Here is a 22,799-nt window from a genome sequence, read left to right as displayed (position 1 = left end):
ATTCTGTGATTTTGTGAGTTCCCAGGTCACTTCTGTTAATTTCCATTTCTGAAGCTGCAGCATGAAAGATTCTGGCTTCAGGATCAGACCATAAGGGCAACTTCCTATTCCCTTTTCCCCCTTTCTCTCTTGATTACAAGATAGTATAACTCTGAACTGTTTAAGTTCTCCTGTGATTCTCACAAGCCCTCTAGTCTACTTAATCAGCCACATTTTCATGGCATCCTAGTCATGATAAGGATGGTTTTGTCCCCTCTCTATTTAACAGGGCAAAGAATCAGAATAGAAGCCCATATTCCAGTCTGCGTCCATGTCCAAAGTGAAAGCACTAGACAAAGCAACTGGAACAAAGTGCTTGGCTTTTTCCAAATAATTATCTGAAGGTTTCTTCCCATCCCCCAAAACAGATTACAAAAGAAAAGCAGTCACAAATCTTCCCCAGAAGGCTTGGATCAACAGCCCACCAATAAGTCAACACACTGCACTGTAAAGGCTGTTCATCAGTTTGGAGGGCAGAAACAATTTACAGGGAGCCCTTAGAAGAGAGCTGCTCTTAAAACGGTCTGCTGTCGTAATGAAACAGCCACTTTAAGTCACAGGAGGTTAAAAAAAGCCAACTCTTTGAGGCTTCTAAACTAAATTAAAGTTTTCATATCTGCAAATGCATACAATACTGAGACCAAAAGGGTTTTGGACTACATTTGTACCTCAGAGAGCACGGAAGTGTCACCAAAAGGCTTTTGCGTTTCAGAATTCACCAGCTCTCCTGAAACACCTAGTGAGAAAAGGTACACTTATCACCATCAGTGTAACAACTTGTAGGTGAAATCAGTAGGTAAGTGAAGGGACAATAAATGGGACCAGAGCGTCTATAGAAGGCGAGAAAAGACAAAAAGAAAAAAAAAAAAGGCAGCAAACCAAGCTCACAAGAAAACAACCCAGAGTTTGAGTCTATGCAGTGCACAGACATCCTGTTGCAGTTTAACCCCAGCCAGCAATTCAGACCCTGCAGCTGCAATACGGCTCTGTGCAATTCCCTGTTTTTGCTGCATGCTGGTGTCACCTGCACACAGCACTTCTGACCCCTGCAGAAGCATGAAGACCAAAGAGACAAGAGAACCAGGCAATAGATTGGTTTGACTGGTTTTTTTTTGTTTGTTTGTTTGTTTTTTGTTTGTTTGTTTTTTGTTTGTTTGTTTTTTGTTTGTTGTTTTTGTTTTTGATTTTTTTTTTCATGTGGGATGCAGGGGATAACCAATTCCAGACACAAAAAGAAATTTACTGGCTTGCAGAGAAACACAGAGATCCTAATTTTATTTTAATTCTCTTCTCTGCCTTACACATCAGTCTTTGCATCTACAAACACACTCCTTCAAACCATTCTCTCTTTCTAATCTTAGCAACCACTTTTCTCTTCTCTTCTAGTACATCCTACCCATCCCACATTAGAGTGTTCTCTTCTACTTCATGTAAGTATTTTGTGCCTTCTGTAGATTATCATCTATAGATTCTGACCTCAGAGCTCCTCTTTCTAAATAATTTTAAGATTTGTCCCTGAAGCTTCTCAAATTTCCACAATTTTCTTGTCACATGCCTTATTCTGTGTCCCCACCTGCAGAAGAAGAGCGGTCTACATGTGAGGCTGGAGCTTCCACAGTCCACAAGTCTTGCAATTTTGCCTCAGCACCAATATTCTTATTCTGTGGGTTGAAGAAAAAACACTGAGCTTTGAGCCAGGATCCTGAAACAAGAAGACAGCTCTCTTAGCTGTCTACTGCTCTGCCAAGCCTCAAGTAAAACCTATCCCAACTCTGGACACAACTCTGAAGCCTAATGAAAATAGATAAATAATAAAAAAAAAAGATAGATTGGTTTTGATGTTAAGCAATAGACTACGACATATCTCAGCAGATTAACATAAACATGGATGCAGTGACTTAAATAACTTCCTTCCCACCTTGAGATGATTTCTCCTCCGTCTTTGCTACTTCAAAGGGACTAACTACAGTTATCATAACCTTTCACTGAGCACCCCAACAGAGAACATGAGAAGTCACATGTCTGTCAGTCTACGTCTCACTGCTCCAGCAGATAAAGAACCTGGAGTCTTCCCAATGAAGTTATGCTGGGCTCTACCACACAAACAAACTAATAACCCCACAAGAACCTTTTAACTGCTAGATTAACCTGGGTTTGGGTAACTACATTACTTGGCCTAAAGCCACGGGTCAGGTGCACAAATAGTAGGGATAGCTGTTCAAATGTAAAAGCTTAGATACAAGCTATTTAGCTGAACTCCTTTTATGATAAAGACATTGAAATGGACAATTCCAGGGCTGCTTTCATTGACCCATTTTCAACATTCACTTTGTTCCAGGTGAGTCATATGCTAACGAACCTGTTTTTTCCATCGTCTATAAAGGGGCAGTAGAAAATAATTCAAATGCTTATATCTGCCCCTGAAAAGACTACGTGTGTGGGTGTGTGCATATTCCCACGGAGCTACCAGCTCACAGCTTGACTGCAGGCAGCTGGAAGGCAAGGGTCTGAGCCAAGCAAGATGAATGACTCAAAAAGTTTCCCCAGCTCCAAATATCAACTTTTACCTTAATAATTCACAGTAATACACAAACCCTCTTGATAGAAAGGAATGTATTAGATAAAACACAGCGTTAACCTTCCCCCTGTGGACAGGATGGGCCAGCAGAGCAGGTTAGAAAGAGCCAGACCTTGATCTAAGCTAACCATCACTTTCACAGCAAATCCTCAGTACACATACACAGAGGCTGTCATCTCCCTCCCCATACTAAGCACAAAGCCAAGCAGCAGGTTCCTAATCCTGCATTCCTCCCAACAACAGCCTGACTGCACTTGCACCTGCAGCTGGACACGGTGGAGTAGCTCAAGGAGCACACAGCTCCCCACAGTCAGTCAGCCAGGTGCCCATCAGGGCAGTGGGGTGGACAGGGCTGGCTTGAAGGGCATCTTATATAATGACAGCTGAGCCTTTGGAATTTTATTTCCAGAGTCCTGTCTCAGATTAGCCCATTTATTTATTTATTTGTTTGTTTCTGCTGAAAAAACTGACTCACAACAGGTAGAAAATAGCACATATGTGGATTGGGTGGATGAAGAACACAAGAAATCCACACAGCTGGCAAAGGGAAACAGTCTGTTTACAAACACAGTGCAAGCTGTATTTGGAAGCTATTTCTGTCTTTCATCTTTAATCTAGTTAATAATAACCTTCCAAAGAGGATTGATAAAAAAGACCATGGCAGCTTAGCTGTTTTAAGGTCAGCCCTTGACCTATTTCAGTTTTAGCTTATTTCAGCTGCTTAATCATTACCTGTTCTGCATCTTCTGTGACCATCACAGCTTCCTGCTGAGACTCCTGGAGAACAAGTTGCAAATGTGGTATTTCTGAAACATTTGAACACAAAAAATTTCTTTGAAACCTAAGACTTTGCTTTAGACAGTAACAGGATATTCCTCCAAGAGCTTTCGAGAAAGGACCCATGGCTGTTAATAACATCTATGTGGAGACACTTAACATTGTCACCAGATAATATGGATTTTGGTTTTTTTAGAGGCAACCACACAACCAACATGCTGTTTTAAGCAGTTTTTAGAAAAGAACAATTGTTGTCATACCAACATACCGAAAGACAGGTAATAGAGATTCAAGTTTTAAGAAATATTTTTATAAAGGAGAGCAAAGAAAGAACTATTGTAGCAAAATGTTTCAAATTTCATTTGGAAAAAATAATATGAGAAATTGTTGTAAATATACAAGAAAAATACATTCTGTAATTCATCTCAGTTCTAATTAATGTATTAGGCGATGCCTCAACTTTTTAGTATAGGAGCTGGTAAAGCAATGAATACTGTGTCTTTCCCAGAAATACCAACTTAGAAGCATTAAAAAAACAGGCCCCATTTTTGGGAACACGTTAACTAACAACGATGGTATGAAAAATACGTTAATATATCTTAAAAAATTCAGGACCAAGTTAAACTGTTCTCTTAGGGGTACAAATTTCTGTACTTTTCACTTCTGAGCATAAAGAGAGGACACACAGAGCATCAATATACAGTACAAGGTTTTCTTCTGTACTCCTTTAAACACTTTTCTACATACAATTGATTATAAAAAACTGTATTTGCCAAGCATTATGGAAGCTGAGGAAGCTCAAATGAATGCTTTGTGAATTCTAACAACTGGAAGGCAGTCTGTGTTTTCTACGATAATGGCTTTTCTTTATTGATTCATACTGTACTGTAGTCTTTCCACCAAGTGAACTACAGAAAGCTTCATTCAATGTTCCCTCACAGAGCAGGAGGAGAGACCTTCAATCATTCAAAGACCTGCCTGAAGAAAAGTTTAGGGAATCCATATAGATGTAAAGAGAGTTACAGATATTCTGGTCTAATGTACTGCTAAACCCATGGAAATGAAGACTACAAGGATTTCAAGAATCTTTATATTTCAAACAACAACAGCTTAAAATTTGAAGGCATTTGTTGAGGTCTGCTTGAAAAGCATCAGAAATTGCAAAATATAAGAAAACTATCTATAAATCCTTATTTCATTCTATCCAAGTTAGGAATGGATTACAGTGGGCAGTTTTAGGTATCCCACTTTAATTAACACTGACAAATTCACAGCACAAAAAGGAGTAACAAAGTATTTAGAACCAACATAGCAGACTTAAAAGATTATGATTTTTTGTGTTTCATTTAATATTTTTGTAGTTTTTAAAAAGAAATTACATCTCCTAGTGTTTAAGATCAAAAAAAAGTCAGCAATCAAGTGTTCAACGCACCCACTGGGAACAGAATTGCAACAACAGCAGCAAAAGCTTGTTTTGAAGTAAACATGCAGCTAAACATGCATTGGGAAAGATGTTTTAAGTACCGTGACAGTGAAGCTCTGAGTCACTGCATTTTTCAGGTGGAACTCCTTTCAGAAGAGGGAGGAGCTGCTTTTTAAGAAAGCTAACTAAAGTTTTCCAGGTGCATTTTGGATGTACTCAGTTGTACCTTGGGGCATGATTATCAGATTGAAAGCTGGATTTCTGTAGGGCCTTTGATATGGTCTCTCCAGCACCCTTGCTACTAAATTGCTGAGATATGGGTTTGACAGGTGGGCTGCTAGGCAGAGCAAGAAACTGGCTGCACGGCTGTGTGCAAAGAGTTGCAGTCAATGGCTCAACATCCAAGTGGGATTCAGGTCCTGCAGAAGTCCATCCTGGCACCGGGACTATTTAGTGTCCTAACTGCTGACAGACAGTCGGGTGCAGTGCACCCATGGCACACCTGCAGGTGACACCTGGCTGAGCAGCTGATTTTGCTGGGGGGATGTCATGCCATCCAGAGGGACCTGGACAAGCTTGAGGAACGCACCCGTCAGCCCTTGTGCAGAGCAATGTTTAGTAAGGCCAAGTGCAAGGCCCTACACTTGAGCTGGGGCAATACCCAGAACCAGCACAGACTGCGGGGTGAATGGATTGAAAATAGGCTGCAGAGGAAGACTTTGGGATTCTGGTAAACTAAAAATTGGACAGGAGCTGGCACCCTGAGCCTGCAGCCCAGAAAGCCAATCATACCCTGGGCTGCACCAAAAGAGGTATGGGCAGCAGGCTGAGGGAGACAATTCTCACCCTCTTCTCTGCTTTTGTGAGACCCCACTCAGAGCGCTGTGTCCAGTTCTGGGGCTACCCTGTACAAGACAGATGTAGATCTGCTGGAGCTGGTCCAGAAGAAACCACAAAAATGATCAGAAGGCTGGAATGTATCTCCCATGAAGAAAGGCTGAGAGACTTGTGGGTGTTCAGCCTTAAGCGGAAAGGCTTCAGATCTGGAGGCCCTACTGCAGCCTTTCAAGAGGGCTGCTTCTCCGGATTGCCCAGAATAGCTGTCAGTTGCCCCATCACTGGGCTCATTCAAGGTCAAGTTGCATGGGGCTCTGAGTAACCTAACCTGGAGAAGGATGGCCCTACTCAGGGCAGGGGGGATGGACCAGATGATCTTTATGGGTTCCTTCCAACACAAAACCATGCTGTGATTCTAAACAATGTCTTGAACTTCATTAAAGACCTGCATCTCTGAGATCTTGGAAGAAAAAAAGAGAAAGGTGATGTTCTAGGACTGTAGGAATCTGGTTTATTGGTGATTGTACCCCCATCAAGATTCTTATGAAGAGATTCTATCTTTGAATGAAGCAAAGCAAATCTATTTCTCAAAAATCAAGACAGCCTACTGTCATAGCGCACCAGACCCCAGAGTAAACATGTGAGGGAATCCATTATTTTATAGTATAATTCTGACAGAACTGTGATATTGCTGTTACCAGTCTGCATGACCAGACACTCAAAACTAATGTAATTGTCTGGGGTTTTTTATACGTGGCATCTATACAGGTCCCTTATTGCTTCAGCAAAAGCAACCAAAAATACCTCCCACCTGCAGGCTGTCAGCATTTTGTACTGGGTAAAGTTACCACTTCAGCTACATCTTATTTTGTAGAAACTAATTCTAGAATAATTCTTAAGTATATTAAGAATATTAAAATATGTAAGGTAATCATACGACCTTCCGTCTTCTGTCTTTCCAAGTTTTCTGTGGGTAGGAATGAAGTCTCATTCTGGTCCTCCTGATCTACTATTTTTTCCTGTGAAGCTGATTCATCCTATTTAAACAGGATGGAGGGGAGAAAGATAAATTTTAATACCACTTCTAAATACATATTAGCCCTTGATAATTTGCTTAACTTTTAAAAAAAATCAATTGGCAACTTTTAAATTACTCAAATTGACTTCTACTTCTTTCCAGGCTTCTCTAGTCATAACATGCCTGCCCATCAGCTGAGAGAACTAATAAAAGCCTTTCTCAAGCAATGCATGATAAAAAAATTTGAATTTTAGATATATAATTTGGCTTCAGTTCCTAAATATACCAGAAAAACTTATGAGAATCATTTGAAAATATCAAACCTGCTGCGCCAGTTCAGAGAGCTGAACTTGTGGCTGGGATTTCAGCTCATCCAGACAGCAGACAAATTCTTCAGATTTCTGTAGCTCATCTGACAGAGGGGAAAACGGGGAGTTAAGGTCTGTTCTTGTCTTTTTTGCCAAACTACGTCCATTTTACACACATGCACAATAACGTACAAAATCCCTTATCCCTTAGTCACTGCTCCAGCTTTGGGCCACAAAGAAGCTGGAAGAAGATCAATTTGAAATAAAAGCTCGAGGCCAGATCATTGTCATCATTTCTATCACAGGACTATGGGGAAAATGGTACAGTTTGCTTTTCTTGGTTGTTTTACTTATAATTTCAGTAGGAATTCAGACTGTGAAGAATGTGGTACATCTAAAAAGGACTTACATAAGTTGACAGAAAAAATCCAACAAATCCATAAAATCAACTGAAAAATACATCCTTCTCAAGAAATGCGTAAGCCCCAAAAGACAAGAGGCTGGGACAGTACACAAGCAAAGCACCATATATGCTGCCCCACACTTCTGCTCCTCTCGCAGCTGCCAAAGACAGAATGGTGAGAATGAACTAGACCCACCTAGTTTGAGACAGCACCACCACTCCTATGTCCCTGTGCAATTAGGAATTCTTACATCAAGCCATTCTTATGAGCTGCTATAAAAACAAAGCCAAAGAGAAGGCAACCCAGTGATACTCAGGCTCCTAAGAACCTGCTCCACCTAACTGCCACGCTTGCTCACCCAGAGGTTTGTGTGCTGTAGCTCCATGTCCCACAGATGGCACCAAGAGCTGGCCAACGTCCTGTTTCAGCTGGTCCTTGTCAGCTCCAAGGACAGCGTGGCCACACCGCAGCTCTTGTTCAGCCACTGCAAGACAACTGAGCAGCCGGTTTTTCTCTTCCACCTCCAGCCCATGTTCCTGTTCCAGGTCTTTATACTTCACTTCTAGTTCAGCTTGTGCTCTTCTTGCCTCCTCCAGCTGTTCTGAGAGATGCTGCACCTCCTCTTGCAAGCGATGGGAAGACAGCTTCCTCTCAGCCAGTTCCAGCTCCATCTTCTCCCTGAGATCCTGAGACCCTCGCCTCTCCGCATCTAGCACATCCCTCATGGAGCTTAACTCCACTTCCATCTTCTGGCACTGATCTAGGAGTGTCTGTAAAATGATACAGAAATTAATTTCTCTCTCAACCAGTTAAATACCTTGACAAAACAAAACACATGAATTTTATTTTCATTAATCCATTTAAAATACCTGAGTAGCAGAAGGGAGGAAACAAACACGTTGGAAATTTCTATTTGTTAGAAAGAAATTGCCCCACTATTTGGAAATTGCAAGAAAGCAATGCTGGGAGAAACAACTCCTTGTAGTTGTGGTAAAGAAAAGGTAAGTCTTGTTGCAGAGGAGGGGAACGTAGAGGAAAGACGCAACAGAACAGCGGCCAGGAGCTCTCTTTTAGAAGAGAGCAAACTTTCCAAAAAAGGGTGGAAGGGCTACAACAAACGAGGAAGAACCCAAAAATTACAGAGTAGAATTAAACAAACAAACAAACACCCCCAAAAACCAAAACAACAACAACAAACCAACGAAAAACAAACAAACAAAAAAACCCACCACCACCACAACAACCAAAAAACAAAAAAAAAAAAAAAAAAAAAAAACAACCAAAAAAAAAACCCACCCCCCCCGCCCCCACCCCTCAAAAAACCCACCAGAACAAAAGTGTGTATGTGAAAGGGGAATGCTGAAATATGAATCTGGAGATAACAGAGGGCTCCATACAGTACCCACTGCTTTAAAAAAGATCTCAGAAGGCTCTGGTCTACCAGGGATTAAAGGTGACCAAGAGACAGAAACAGACCTTACACCTGCCCAAACTCCTGTTGTCAAACTTCCTCCTCCCGGAGCTGTGGATGGTCAGCATAGCTAATTTCAGGAGGAATCTGATGAGGAGCTCCTTTTACTTTATAGGTAGATTTCAGCCACATGGCCTCAAGTTTGTACCTATACCAGGTCTCCTTCAGACCACAGAATGTATGAGGGAAGTCAAAGACACCGAGGAGAAGCCAAGGGAGCCCAACAACTATGTCATGAAGATATCTGTGCCACCACCCCATGACACACCCTGAAGACCAATGCAGTCAGCAGTGAGTACAAGTCAGCTCACTGAGGTTCTTTACCTCTTCACAGTAGTAAGAGGACCCACCATTGTGCCTAGCTGGGACACAGAGCAAAAGAAAATATGTGGGGCACAAGTGTGTAAAAATTATCAAAGTGAGGTTTGGCATTAGACTAGCTGAAGATCATGCAGCCTATATGAGACTGATTCAGTGTAAGTCTTCTAAAGGGATGGAGAATTTTCAGAAGTTCAGATATTGAAAAAACTAAAAATACACTCATCCTCTATCTGCAAACCAACCTTTTAAGAGGATGTGTTCTTAATCCTGTCTCAAGGAGCACATGTCTATATAGTCATATACGCACAGACTTGATCTCATCCTCTTCACACTCCAAACCGATGAAGTGAGAACCAACCCCACTCCACAAGTGGGGTCACCATATATGCAACTTCTCAGCAAGACATACCAAAGAATAGCTGTTTCTGCTCAGATACTGCAGTCCAGAAACACTGATGCTTCAGCAGCACTGTGTTAGGCACTTCTGCGTTTGGCAAAGGTTTGTGTATTTGGCTTTGAAAGTACAGTCAGCAGCGTGGGATTCAATAGATGTAGACCTTGTCCACTTGCCCAGAACCTGGATCACTAGAGCTGGCAACTGCAGAACCCCATTGCCTGGCAGTAGCTGCTGTAAGCTGTGCACACAGACCTGCAGCTCTAACGCCTGACCCAGGGAGGGTGGCCCCAGCTGATTTCATGATAGAAACCTGGTGCCAAAAAACACCTCATCTGGTAACTTCTGAGATACTGACGAAGGCCCCATCCACCACATGCACAGAGTAAAGCAATAAAAAGCATGACCAGATACCTGATTTTGTTTTTCAGCAGCGTGTAACTCCTGCTGCAGCAGTTCTACCACCTGAGTTCGTCCTAACAGAGCTGCTTCCTTCTCCTCAAGCTTTCTCTGGAGTGTGCGCAGGTTCTATGAGAGAGACAAGGCTATTCCAGCACTGGGGAGACCAATGTAAGTTTAGATTCCCACATTTCATTGATACGCCTCATTTCCATAACACAGTTACTTTGATAGCCTGAATTAATTCATTTTGTTGATACCTATTCTGGAGCCCTGGTGCAGTAGCATGAGCTTACTTTGCCTCATGAATAGGGAACTGGAGCACAATAACATAACACTTTTTTCAACTGTTATTTCTCTTTGAGAGCAAACCAGCAGTCTGAAGCTAGGATGCAGAGTCTCAACTAGCATTCCAAAAAGCTCCAAACAACCAAAGCATCTTTCTTCTTATCCCTTTTGAGTTACTTTAACGAGAACTGTTCTTTCAAGGTGTGTTCTGGTAGAAGCCCTTTTCCTTCCTCCTCCTCTGATACGATTATTATATCAAGTATACCTGTTGCATCTCTACTTCCATATCTGACTGGACCACCATCTTGAGCAAGTCAGCTTGATGCTGGTGCACATGTTCTTCCAGGAGAGCTTCCTTCTCCTGAATCATTTCCTGAAGGGAACTCAGCTGAAAACATAAGCCACAAAATAAAAACAAACCAACAGGGTTATGAACCTGACAAACACGCAGGCTTGCTTTCAACATGCACCAGCATATTGCGTATGTGATGGAGTTTTCAGCTTGACAATCCTATACATCATCTTGGTCAAATGGTGTCTTTACCTGGTGCCTTTATCCTACTAATATGTGTATAACAAATGAAAGATTTCAGATGCCAGAAAGAAAAAAGCGTAGAATTTAATCTACAGATATGCAGAATAGTAAAATATATGATTACTAGGTAATTAAAAGTTCATAAAACTTCTGGGCTTTTAATTGTATAGGATGCAGCCCAATCCACAGTTCAAAAGCTAACCTGCAATTTGGAGTATCAAAAAAAATCTTTCCACAAATAACTACAATGTAACAGCAAAGCTGTTACATTCTTGTGATAAGCAGCTGCCCTGCACACCCACAGCAAAACACAGGCGATGGCAGGCCTGGCAACCGGAAAAACACTCCAGTCCCAGCTACTGCAAAGCCCTTCACAGAACAGCAAGGACAGACAGGGAAGAACCCAACTTCTGACTCAGAGGAAGGGACACCCTATCCAGGCCCTTGCAGGGACTGTTTCCTCCCTCCTCAGTGAGCCATCAGTCCCTTTTTCCGAAGGTGAAACCCCATCTCTTACCTGCAGAGCAACTTTTGCAGCAAGGGTGGCCTGGGGATACAGGATGGGGGGCAGGAGAAGATCATTTGGGGATTGTGAAAGACTTACATAATGTTTAGAGGAGAAGCTAAAGGCGGTGAAATTGACAGACCTAGGAGATTTGAGGAGGAACAAAACTGAAAAAATTGAGGTAAGGGAATTGAAGACCAGCTGTGTAAGCATTGTTCTATTCTATCATACTAGTCTAAGCGGTGATGTGGGAAATGCAGACTGATGAATAGAAAAAAAAATCTGTACCTGTGTTGTATACTTGATTTCAGCATCTTTCAGATTTACTGTGGCTACAGCCAGCTGTTTCTTCAGGTCCTGAACAGTCTTCTCTTGCTCCCTGAGCTGCTCCTTCAGTACTTCCATTTCTTCTCTGTGCCCTTCATCTGTATTTTCATTTTTCTGATATTGCAAGAGAAAAAAGTGGGAAGAAGAGATATAGAAGAAAGTAAACTTACCAGTATTACTGGTTAATAAATTAAATAAATTAATTAATTTTAAAAAAGACATTAAAATGCTACTTCACTCTTGACTCCTTAGCAGATGCTTATTTTTACTACTGTTTACTGTTATTTTTACTACATTGCTCTATTTCTTAACTTTACAATTCTTTTGTTTCTTTACCTGAAGTTGTCCTGTGTTAAATAACTATTTTCCCTATTTCTGTGTAGATATGCACAAGATACCTTTAATTCAGAAGCGTCAAAGCATTTGGAAAGGCTAACAGTCCGTGACTGCTCACTATATAAACTAAGGCAAATTAGATTATTAAATACATTACTTATTATATGACTACCCTGATTTGTGAGGCTTTTTAACATCACAAATGTCTCTAATACCAGAAATAAAAACGTTTTTAAATTAGCTATAGAAGGATATTCCCAATGTAACAAAGGGTAGACATCTTAGACTACAGAAAATGCCCACGGAAATCTCTTTAGACTACAGGATTAATAGCAATGAACTTATTAGATACAAGCAAAGGGAACAGGCAAAAAAACTATCAGTTCTACTCCACTCTGAAGCACTTAAACCCTCTGCTTATGACCAAGAAATGTAAACAACATGTCACATAAAATGTGCTTAGGCTGTGTCTACTCAGACAACCCAGCACACTACACCCGCACTCTTCGCTCTGTCTCTCCACTCGCGTCCCTCACCACCTGTCCCTGAGCAGACAAACCTGCTCTACATTCTCATCTCAGCACTTCCAGCTACCGTGAGCACTTAGTGCTGGGTATTTGGTACTGAATATATATAGAATGCACCTCTTTCATTTTATTTGTGGCAGGTGTTGGGTCAAATACCAGCAATAACACAAGAATTCTACAGAGTATTTATGTCTTTAAACCCATTCTGAAAATATTACGAAGGTGGTTTAAAGTATTTATAAATCAGTGTAATAGCAATAAGAGGCTACCGCTCCTCAAAAGATATTTCACCTACAGAGGTCATTGGCAGGAGGCAGAACAGAGAGACAGGGAAGCTTCAATTGCACTTTAAATTTGAAATAGAACAGGACAGAAGAGTAAAGAACAGAAATGCAGGAAGCTCTAAGAAGCCAGGGATATACATAACTTATAAGGCTGGGGCAGAGGAGTTGCTGGGGGGAAGATGGGTGGGTTAGTTTGCCTATTTGTAATTCGCTTTCAGGATTGATATTTACAGTCAGATTTGGAAAAGCCACTTACACTGACCATTACACAGAGTGCCACAATTAAGGACAGTAGCACAGCCACAAAGTTCCAGGGCTCAAGCTTTTAAATATTATGTTTTTCCAAAATGTATAAGCTCTTATATCTGAACATAATTTTTTCTTTACCCTCTCCAAAAGTTGGAGAGGAGCCTCAATTGTTCTGTACATAAATGCCATCTGATAGAAAGAGATAAGCTGATATTTCCATTCTTCCCAAAACAAGGCACTCTGTTAAAAGCCCAGGAAGTAGTAGTACTAATAAGATATTTAAAATACAGCCTATCCACAGGGCCCACATCACAGAGAGGAAAAAAACCAGCCCTTTGCTAATATTCAGTACTTTAGAAACTCTAGCCTAGAATTTTCACCTTCAAATGGCAGGGTAACTTTCTACGAAACACCCCCATAACTCAAGACAGCATCTTCTTGGAAAAATAAATGTAAACAAAGGACTCTGTATCTTCTCAGTAGGTCTAACCTTGCAAGAAAGAAGCTAGTGCTTTCTGGGTCAAATACATAATATTGCAGGTAACTGCCCTAACATAATTTCACTCAAACTATGTTTGAGTTGTTGGGTTAACTAAACCAAACCAAATAAGGCTGTGGTCCATACCACGGCCACTGGAGAGTGTCTCAAGCCCTCATTCCTCTAATTAGAAGGCCCACGTTTCTCAAGTACTGTAAATTCTCCTTCCTCTATGTTAGAGACAAATAGTTTTCTACGTCTTCTCCCTCTGCAATATAAATATATATATCAACAGAATCTCACTCCCAGTCTCATCCAAACTTCAGTCTTGTTAGGTATAGTAGTAAATCACAACATCAACACCTTCACCCCCTCTTCCTCCCCTACACGCACACACACACACACACACAAAAAGCAGCTTCCTGCACATCTTCCTGCCTTCCACAACACTTGCTGCATCCCCAGTTTGAGAATACCTGTAGTTGTCCTTATTATACACACATGTATTAACACGTCTGCATACACATGTGTGTGCATATATACATATATGCCTATATATGAGTAAATGTATATTTAGTCGGAATATTTATATATGTATACGTGTCTATTGAATATATCCATATATGCGTATGTTTTTCTTAATGGCTAATTTACATTCATCCATTCACCCGCATTATCCTTTAACAGTTTTCCCACTTTCTTGATGCTCACCTTCCTCATACAACTGTAAAAAGAAGTGACGTTTCCTCTCTGACTTTGGTTGACTAAATAACCAAGCTGTTTGAGCGTCTCCCAAGCGCAGCTACTAACACGATGGGAGAACAGAAAGTCTCTTGCTCCTCTCAGAATTTATCTTTCCTGATTCCAAGTGAGCGGAACATGACAACACTCCACACAAGGCCTTGCCATTCTCAGTAAAATAGCTAAGGCCTCTTTTAAAAACCTGTATTGCACCAATTAACTGATGATCATCTTTCTCTCATTTTGCCTTCTTCAACCGATAAATTTGAATTCTGAAGCAAGAACACGCACCAGTCCTCAACAGCAAATCTATACGAAGTCATGTAACGGCACACAGATGTTACACACACATGCTGCATGTAGATAAGGTAAAAAAGAGCCTCAGCAGCAGGACAGCAATGTCAAGTGACACAGGTAAACAGCCTCCATGGTCTCCACTGGCCTCTGCAGCCAGGGAACGCTGTTCATGGCCTTGCCATATACAGAGTCATGACACCAGAAATGCTTGATCATGCATTGGTTGAATTTTGCTTTATTTTTCTATTATGTCAATCCCTGAGATCATCTAATTCTTCATGTATGAAACTAGATGGTGCTCTCATTGAGAAAGATTCTCAAGTTGGTACTGGGAATTACAGAAGCATATTTCTATGATTTTATGACGCTCTCAATCAAAAATAGCACAAGTCATAGAACTGATCTTCATCAGTAGTCACCTCTCATCTGACAGCTCTCACATGCACCTTTTATTGTTTCCTATAATATTTTAGTATTTTTTTCAATGTCTGAAATAACCCTTATGTTCTCTGGTTTAATGAACATCATCTGATGTCTGGAAACCAATTTCTCTTCTGTAATATTACCAAGTTTTTAAAGAAAACATTGTTCTGCTGATCACATAGTCAAGTTTTCAAAAATTGCCAGTTCCGATGGGAGCTTCTAGTTAGTAGCTAACAGCCTCTTTAATGTCTTCATAGAGGACACTTTCCCCTCAGTTTCTACCTAGCGTTACACAATTATGGTTTGTCAGCCATAAACTTTATGATGGCTCAGGAATCTACATGACTTAAAACCCCCCCCTTTTTTTTTTTTTTTAATATTTAGGTTACTGCCTTCCAGTTTCAGTGACCTCCTTATCTGTTTGTTCTTGTACTCCAGCCAATCTTTTGCTGGACTGACATGACAGGTAACATTTTGAAACTCATAGCTCAGATAGACAGTTTCTGCAGGAAAGAGTTTGGCTACAATGGATTAGGAAAATTATGCAAAGGGAAACTAGTCCATGCCCTTGAGGAGATCAAGCTGAGCATTCCAAGGGCATCTGCAGTATGAGGAAGCTGGACAGACAGGCTTCCTACAGCACAGGCATAGACATCCTTGTTGAAACTATGAATATCCTGTTAATAAGACAAATAGGCCCTGCTGGCTCACTGTGACCTGAAACATCAGGCAGTACCAGGTTATCAATAGAAGCTACAGGTTATCAACAGAAGTAGCCCTGTCACCCCAACCTTGGGATACTCCAGCTCTTCTGCTAAGGCCTGTGTAGGCAGTGATGATCCTTTCTCTGTCAGCTCCTCGATGCGTTTGTTCAGAGAGGCCAGTTTGGCTTTGGCCTGAAGTTTAAGTTTCGTCAGCTTCGCATCCGCAGCCTCTCGCTCTTTCTGTAAGAGAAGAACACAAACTGACTGCACCTTAGACTCCAGTGCTGTTACACAAGAAGCACCACTTTGAGAAAGCTACACAGCTTGTCAGTCTGCCATACTCTGTTTAACCCTGCCTCCTCAGTAGCAGCACCATTTAAAACACATCTGCAAATTAAATTTGTTCTGAAACACTACACATACCAAAATTGTAGCTTCTACCCCAGCACTTCCTTTCAAGGGACAGAGTACTGAGGGACTTCACCCAGCAATGAACACAAACTTGGTTTGACTTCCCCTGCTAGATGCAGTCCCTCAGAACTATCTCAAGTAACTGTATTCCCACCACACCTCAGGGTAGGCAACATGTACCTTTGGGAATGCACCATAAAACCACTGGGCTAGTGGATGAGCGCAGCACAGGCTACTCTGCGTCAAACACTGAAGCTGGGAAAGAACAACCTCACACAAGATATTAGTATTTATCAGAGCCACTGGGAATCTGCATGGGCCTCAAAGAGCTCTGAGACAAAATGCTGTGTAACTTACCTACTCTAGACTAAATTAACCCAATCAAACTAAGACGATAACCTACATCTCTTCGGTTAGGGTCCATTCTTCAAATTCCAATAATTCTATGGAACTGATGCCATTTGTCATGCAGGTATCTCATGTTCAAAAGAAACCAGAGACTGGCTTGCACAGAAAAATGAAACAGCATTTTACTCTCAGTCCCCAGAGAAAGAAATGGTACCTTGAATACAGCTTCTTTTTCCTGGAGCAGGGCATCCTTTTCTCGAATCAAATCCTTCAGCTGAACAACTAGCTTTTCCGTTTGGGCTAGGCGCTCCAACAGCTCCTCAGGTGCCTCCTCCATGCTTTCTGCTTCTGACCGCAAAGCTTCTACCTGAAACAACAAAATGAGTGTTCTGAAGGAAAAAAACTATAAACAGCCTGCATCAGAGCATCCACATGAAATCTTCAGCTCCAGTCCTCAATGCTGTAGTCTGCTCCCTTCAGGCATTTCATGGAGCCTGTAGAACTATACAGTTAGATGAAACCAGGAGGAAAGCTCAAAGAACACGTAAGCCAACGCACAAAAACAAAGAGTACCTTGCTGAACACCACAAATGAACAAATCTGAAATGAGGCACCCTCACACACTATCCACTGTCTCAGTACCAAAGGGCAGCAAAGAGATTAAGTCTCCCATTGTCACCCAACCATGAAGAGCTTCCCCGTCTGGTACACACAACCACTAGTACTCTTGAAAGTATTTCTTTACCCTGATTCTAGTTTGTTTCCTAGGGTTAGGGTTCCTTGAAATGTGGAAACTGAGGAGATTCTGGTCTGCCCAACAGAAATGCTGACTTAAGAGATGAAGAGTAGAAGAAAAGCAGAGTGGAATGACAGCTCAGTCTAGTGCTCAGCAAGGAAGAAGCAGGAGATAGTTCTCACTGCAGTCTAATGAACCACGCTCCCCAAATTAGTTGTCAATAAGACCTGAAAGTCTTCAGATAACACTGTACTTACAGCAACAGATGGTTCAGTAACTGCATCTTCATCCTCCCCAGACAGCTCTTGTAAAACAGTACTTGCTAAACCTGACAAACGGCTCAGCATCTTGGGCCTAAAACAAAACCAAGTCAGCATACAGTTCCAGAGTCAAAACTGCTATGAAGAATAAACTCCCTTATGCTGATCTTTAATGCTAGAGCAGCTGGTGACCAGGCTTATAGGGAATTTAGCGCCTTTGCCAAGAGAGAAAAGCCAAAGTAAAACCTCAGGAAAAAAAGAAACGGTCACATTAACATGAGAAGCCAGACCCTCTGAACATTAAAGCAAAGGATGCGCTGGTGTCAAGACACATGGAGATTCCTTCACTGCTCTACATGTATTATTGAATAATACATTTTTATACCAGATACCAAGTCATCCTCATAGTTCATTCTTGATTGTTCTTAAAATGACATCACAGAACCATGATCTGTTCAGTTTACTGAAAAGAAGTGTGATTGCTAAATGAAGTAATTTCTCTATAGGCCAAATATGGCCTGTAACATGAAATCAGCTTTCTAATAAGTAGTGGAAATAATGGACTGAGCCTTGATGTTTGCTAAACAGATAAAAGTGTGTCACATTATCGAGATGATGAGACTTCTGCATGTCACATACAGGATGGGACCTCCACATAGGGGAATAGTCTGGAGAGGACATATATTCCCTGCCTGCCGCTTAACACACCTTCTTTCCTTTCCTTGAAATTCAGGAGGCAAACTAGTCTAGCAAGTGGAAGCGAAGAACCAAAAACCATGCAGCCGTACCAGCCAGTAACACATAACTTGTTATTTTGGGGAGAACAGTAAATTAAATTCTCCATTATTAACTGAGATGATAGGATGCACTCCATCTCACTAAATTCACCAGATTCGAATGAGCCTTTGGATAAACTGGAGTATAGAGTTGCCAACCAATATAGGATAACAACAGGCTAGAGAAACAGATGGATAGAAACATCGTGAAGTTCAGGAAAGGCAGAAGCCTATGCCTAGAATGGGAAAAGCACAAGTGGTACAGGCTGAGGAGCAACTGTCTGTACAACTTCTTGCAGAAGGCAAGCTTGAGGTGCTGGTGGCCAAGCTTGGCACAAGCCACAAATGTGCCCGCAGCAAAGGTCCGGTGTACACTGACCCGTGCTGGCAGGGCTGCAGGGAGCAGGTTGAGGAAAGCTATTATTCGTGTCTATTCACACCTGTAAGACTACATCTGAAGTAGAGTGCCCGCTTTCAGAATAGCGAATCAAGTACAACAGAGAGCCCCCAGGATGACTGGTGTTTGCGTTACAAGGCGTGTGGAGAGTATAAGAATGCTGGGGTTGCTCAGCCATGAGAACAGCAGGTGAGGAGTGGGATACAACTGCTGTCCTCCCTACAACCACCCAAAAGGTAGCCAAAGACAGAGTCACACACCTCCTACAACGTTCACATCAGAAGGACATGAGACAGAGGACACAAGTCACAGTGTAAGCAATTTTAATCAGAGAAAAAAATGCACAGGGAAGATGTTAAAATACTGTGTTAGGCTCACAGCAATCTGATCTGATTTTTGTGTTGGACACGCTAAGAGCAAAGGATTTAACCAACTGAACTCCCAAAGTCCCTTAAGAATCACATAATCGTCATTCCAGTGTTCCATAAAAAGAGGTCACATGTGACATTTGACATCTCTGAACAGAAAGGCCACAGAACTGTCCATACCTGTAAGTGGCAAAATAATTTGTACAATTACAGAAGCTTCAGTAGTGCAAGCTGAAACTAGGCAAACTCACATTAGCTATAAGATCAAGTTTACATTATTAAAATTATCTCCATCAAATGGAATATTTTAATGTGATAAGATACCTCTGCCTCACTAGAAGCAGGCTCCTGAAGCTGACTACACAGATCCACTCATTCCTGACCTCCCTTGTCTTACTAAGCAAATCTTTGGTCTTAGATTGCCACTTAAATGTGTGAAAATATTGACACTGGAGTGGAGCAATGCATTACTTTTCTGTAGCAATCACCTGATTTTGCAGTAGAAAACACGACAACACACATTAGAGCGTCAACAGCAGAAAAGAGCATGTGAATACTAACCTGCTGTGTGCTCTAAGGAGCTCATGGGTCTGCTGATTCAGTAGTAAGGTTTCCAAGGTAGAGCAGCCACACACAAGTCTTTCTTGCCATTCCTTTCTATCTCTTGAGTACTCACACGTTGCATGAACCAAGACTTTCGATGGAGAGAGAGGCAAAAAAGAACAAAAAAGAAGAAAATAAATTATGCAGTAATAAAGAAATAAGTCCATCCTACACAGTACACTCCAGGACTGTTAGTCACTTGCAATAAAAATGAAAAGTGACAAGCCTGCTCTGTTTGGGAACATGGATTTACAGACATGCCCTGGCTTCTCACACTGCCTAGTATGAGTTTAGGCTCTTTAGCCAATGGAATAAAATGCTCAAGCAGCAGTTAGTGTAGCAAAAAGACATGCAGCAAGAGGCCAGGTCTCCGAGAGGCTCCTACAAAGAGCTCCAGGGGATGGAACTCCTCCATAAGCACAGGCAGAATGCCAGGACTGTTCACGTTCTCCAACAACACAACAGACAGTCAGTGAAACAAGTCCTGGTGCTTTGCCCACTTCTCAGCTGGCCCTGGGCGAGACTGGGGCATGGAATTCCAAATTAGCAGTTTTACAGTTCCTGCTAGGGAGATTTCTTCTGACAACATCAACTGCTCACCAAGGTGGTAATATGAGGTACTCATTTAGAGACCTGGAATGTGCAGAATCCATTATAAGAATAATAAAGTATTCATCGCTTCGTAAACCATCATTCCCACGGTGCCCCAGTGAGGAATTGAACCTGCTGTCTTGGCAGGGGCCCATTTTAGAAAACAGCCTTCCAAATGCAATAATGCCTCTTTCTAACTGCCTCCAATACTTGAAGAGGATGGACCTGATCTTCCAACTGAGCATTAGGACACAGCTTCTTAAAGTCACAAAGGTAAAATATGTGGCGGGAACCAAGAGAACCAATAGATGAATTATTAGAAGCAGTATTAAAGATACGATAAAGAAGCAGAATCTAGGCATCTGCATGGGCCTCAGCACATATCTGCACACTGCAGGCATTACAATTTCAAGTATGCATACCTGGATTGAGAAAATATTCCCTGGCCTTTGTCCAGGTTGGCCACATTAACCTGATACTACACTCAAGCTAATAAGCCTTGCTGGGTTTTGCTCACAGTTGACCTCCTTAAAAACAGAGGAACCATCTGCAGCTATTTGTACGGATGTGGACTTTAATAACCTGAACCCAAGTCTTAAAGATTCATATATTTTGAATTAATGTTTCATTTATATTCTTAGGTCAGCTAAATATGGCAAGGGATGTGAATGGGGAACAAAAGGTGATTCTAGCATAATATGAACAACAACAGGTTCGGTGTCTGTGTAGAGGAAACAGGGAAAACACAGGCCTAGGTGGGCTGCTGCTCTGTACTGCATCCCTCGGAACACATCCCTGGAAAGCAGCACTGCACAGAGAGGCTGGGGATTGCAATGGGCAATCGACCTAAGTCATCAATGCACCCCCCTCATGACAAAGGCCGGCAGCAGCATCCTGGGCTGCATTAGGAGCACTGTCAGGAGGAAGGTAATCCCTCCTCTCTACTGGGCACTGGTAAGCCACATCTGGAGTAATGTGTCCAGTTCTGGGCTTCCCAGAACAAGAGGTGGGAACTTATTGGAGAAAATTCAGTGAAGGACAACAAATAAAAGGCTCGAGGAGAATCTTATCAAAGAACCAGAGACTGGCTGAAGTTAGGAGGTCATCCGGTCTAAGCTCCCTGCTCAAACAGAAGCTGTGCAGACAGCTTCTGACTATCTCCAGGGATAGAGGCTTCACAACCTCCCTGGACAACCTGTGCCAGTGCTCAGTAAGCCACAGAGTGAGGAAGTATTTCCTGATGATCGAGGTAATTGCCTGTGTCTCAGTTCATGCTCACAACCTCTCATCCTTTCACCAGACACCACTGTAAAGTGCCTGGCTCTGCTTTCTTTGAATCCTCCCCGAGAACAAATCCAGAAACAAGCATAACACGGCTTTAAATTCTGTCCCAAAGCCAACAGCCTGCACAGAGGGTGGCAGCTGTCCTGTGCATTAGCCTCAAGGACTTGTGGCAGGAATATCCTGGTGTTATACAATGCAAACCAGTTTCCCCACAAACACGAAAGGACAGAGGTTATTCTGTGTTCCACTGCCTCATCCCAGTAAAGCAAACAGTGCTCTCAGAGACAAGACTGCTGCTCTCCCAGGCTCACACTGGCACATGGATACCCATCTCTGTAAGGAACAGCAGAACACAAGGACCCTCGTTATGCTCAGGATCCTCTACATCCTCTACCTTTGTGCAGCATTCCTGCGACTAATGAACTTTTGCTGGGAAGACTTTACTTTGAACACTGGAACTACCAGCAGTGATCTGGAGGAGGCTCCTTTCCTCCGAAATACACATCCCTGACCCAAACAGTCTAAGCCCACTGCTAGTCTGCACAGTCTGCAGTACGCAGGGCATTTCTATCCCTAAGTATCAGCCATAGCAAAGAAAGACTTGACAACGTTTTTCCCTAATTTATTCTCCCGCAAATTTATTATATTTAAATGAAGTTAATTCCTTGCATTTCTCCTCGTTTAAAATCAATCACACATTAAAAGCACTGCTGCTGTACACAAGCCCTGAGCCAAACTTCTCACGCTGTGCAGAGGGATTCCAAGAGAAACCAGGCGGGACGGGGCGCACTGGAGCGCCGTGCTGGGCTCCGGGAGCGGCGGCTCGTGCCGCCACGGGGACGACGGGCAGCGCCGACGGGCCGCAGCAGACCCGCAGATTTACCGGACCGCACGCCTCCGGCGGGCGCCGCAGAATGCGAACCTCCCCCAACCGGGCTGCGCTCCCCGTACCTGGGGGCACCGCCGGCAGCGTCCCACCGGCGTGGGGCGGACTGGGCCGGGAGGCAAAGCCCGGAGCGAGAGGAGAAGCCTGCCCCGGCCCATTGCTCCTTACGGCCCAGGCCCCAGGGAGCTGCGAACCCGTTCCGGCCCCGCATGGCTACGAAAGGACCCCGGCCGGCGACCGGCGCCGAGAGCCGGGCGGCACAGTCCGCGGCCCGCACGGGCAGCACCAAGGGCGGGGAAAGGAACTGACCTGCAGGAGGAGGGGGGGGCAGCACCGAGGGGCGGCTCTAACCTGCCGAGGAGCCCCGCCAACCCCACTGCTACCGAACCGCTCCCACCGCGCCACCTCAGCACCGGAACGCACTACGGCCACTTCCACCTCCGGCGAGGCCCCGCCCCCGGGGCAGAAAAACCAAT

At 42.8% G+C, this 22,799-nt stretch overlaps 1 protein-coding gene across 3 annotated transcripts in view; it reads right to left on the bottom strand.

Moving 5' to 3' along the window:
• The window catches only part of GOLGB1 (golgin B1), a 40,858-nt gene extending 18,082 nt beyond the window's left edge, over positions 1 to 22,776 (bottom strand). The window contains exons 1-14 of one of the 3 annotated variants that reach the window (XM_040061091.2): positions 22,633 to 22,776; positions 19,521 to 19,653; positions 17,416 to 17,512; positions 16,637 to 16,789; positions 15,751 to 15,903; positions 11,586 to 11,738; positions 10,523 to 10,645; positions 9,985 to 10,098; positions 7,743 to 8,154; positions 6,996 to 7,084; positions 6,595 to 6,691; positions 3,350 to 3,423; positions 1,613 to 1,700; positions 708 to 775 (exon numbers count right to left, since the gene is read on the bottom strand). In XM_040061091.2, the coding sequence (XP_039917025.1) occupies positions 708 to 775; positions 1,613 to 1,700; positions 3,350 to 3,423; positions 6,595 to 6,691; positions 6,996 to 7,084; positions 7,743 to 8,154; positions 9,985 to 10,098; positions 10,523 to 10,645; positions 11,586 to 11,738; positions 15,751 to 15,903; positions 16,637 to 16,789; positions 17,416 to 17,505 (1,614 nt within the window). In that variant the 5' untranslated portion in view covers positions 17,506 to 17,512; positions 19,521 to 19,653; positions 22,633 to 22,776. The remainder of the gene's footprint in view (positions 1 to 707; positions 776 to 1,612; positions 1,701 to 3,349; positions 3,424 to 6,594; positions 6,692 to 6,995; positions 7,085 to 7,742; positions 8,155 to 9,984; positions 10,099 to 10,522; positions 10,646 to 11,585; positions 11,739 to 15,750; positions 15,904 to 16,636; positions 16,790 to 17,415; positions 17,513 to 19,520; positions 19,654 to 22,632) is intronic. The other 2 variants (XM_058420113.1, XM_040061094.1) reach the window with 2 other exon arrangements.
• Between the last annotated feature and the right edge of the window lie 23 nt (positions 22,777 to 22,799).

Source organism: Hirundo rustica, chromosome 4, assembly GCF_015227805.2.
Source record: "Hirundo rustica isolate bHirRus1 chromosome 4, bHirRus1.pri.v3, whole genome shotgun sequence".
Classification (NCBI taxonomy): domain Eukaryota; kingdom Metazoa; phylum Chordata; class Aves; order Passeriformes; family Hirundinidae; genus Hirundo; species Hirundo rustica.
The sequence above is the reverse complement of the archived record's forward strand: the minus strand, read 5'-3'. Positions and strand labels throughout refer to the sequence as shown.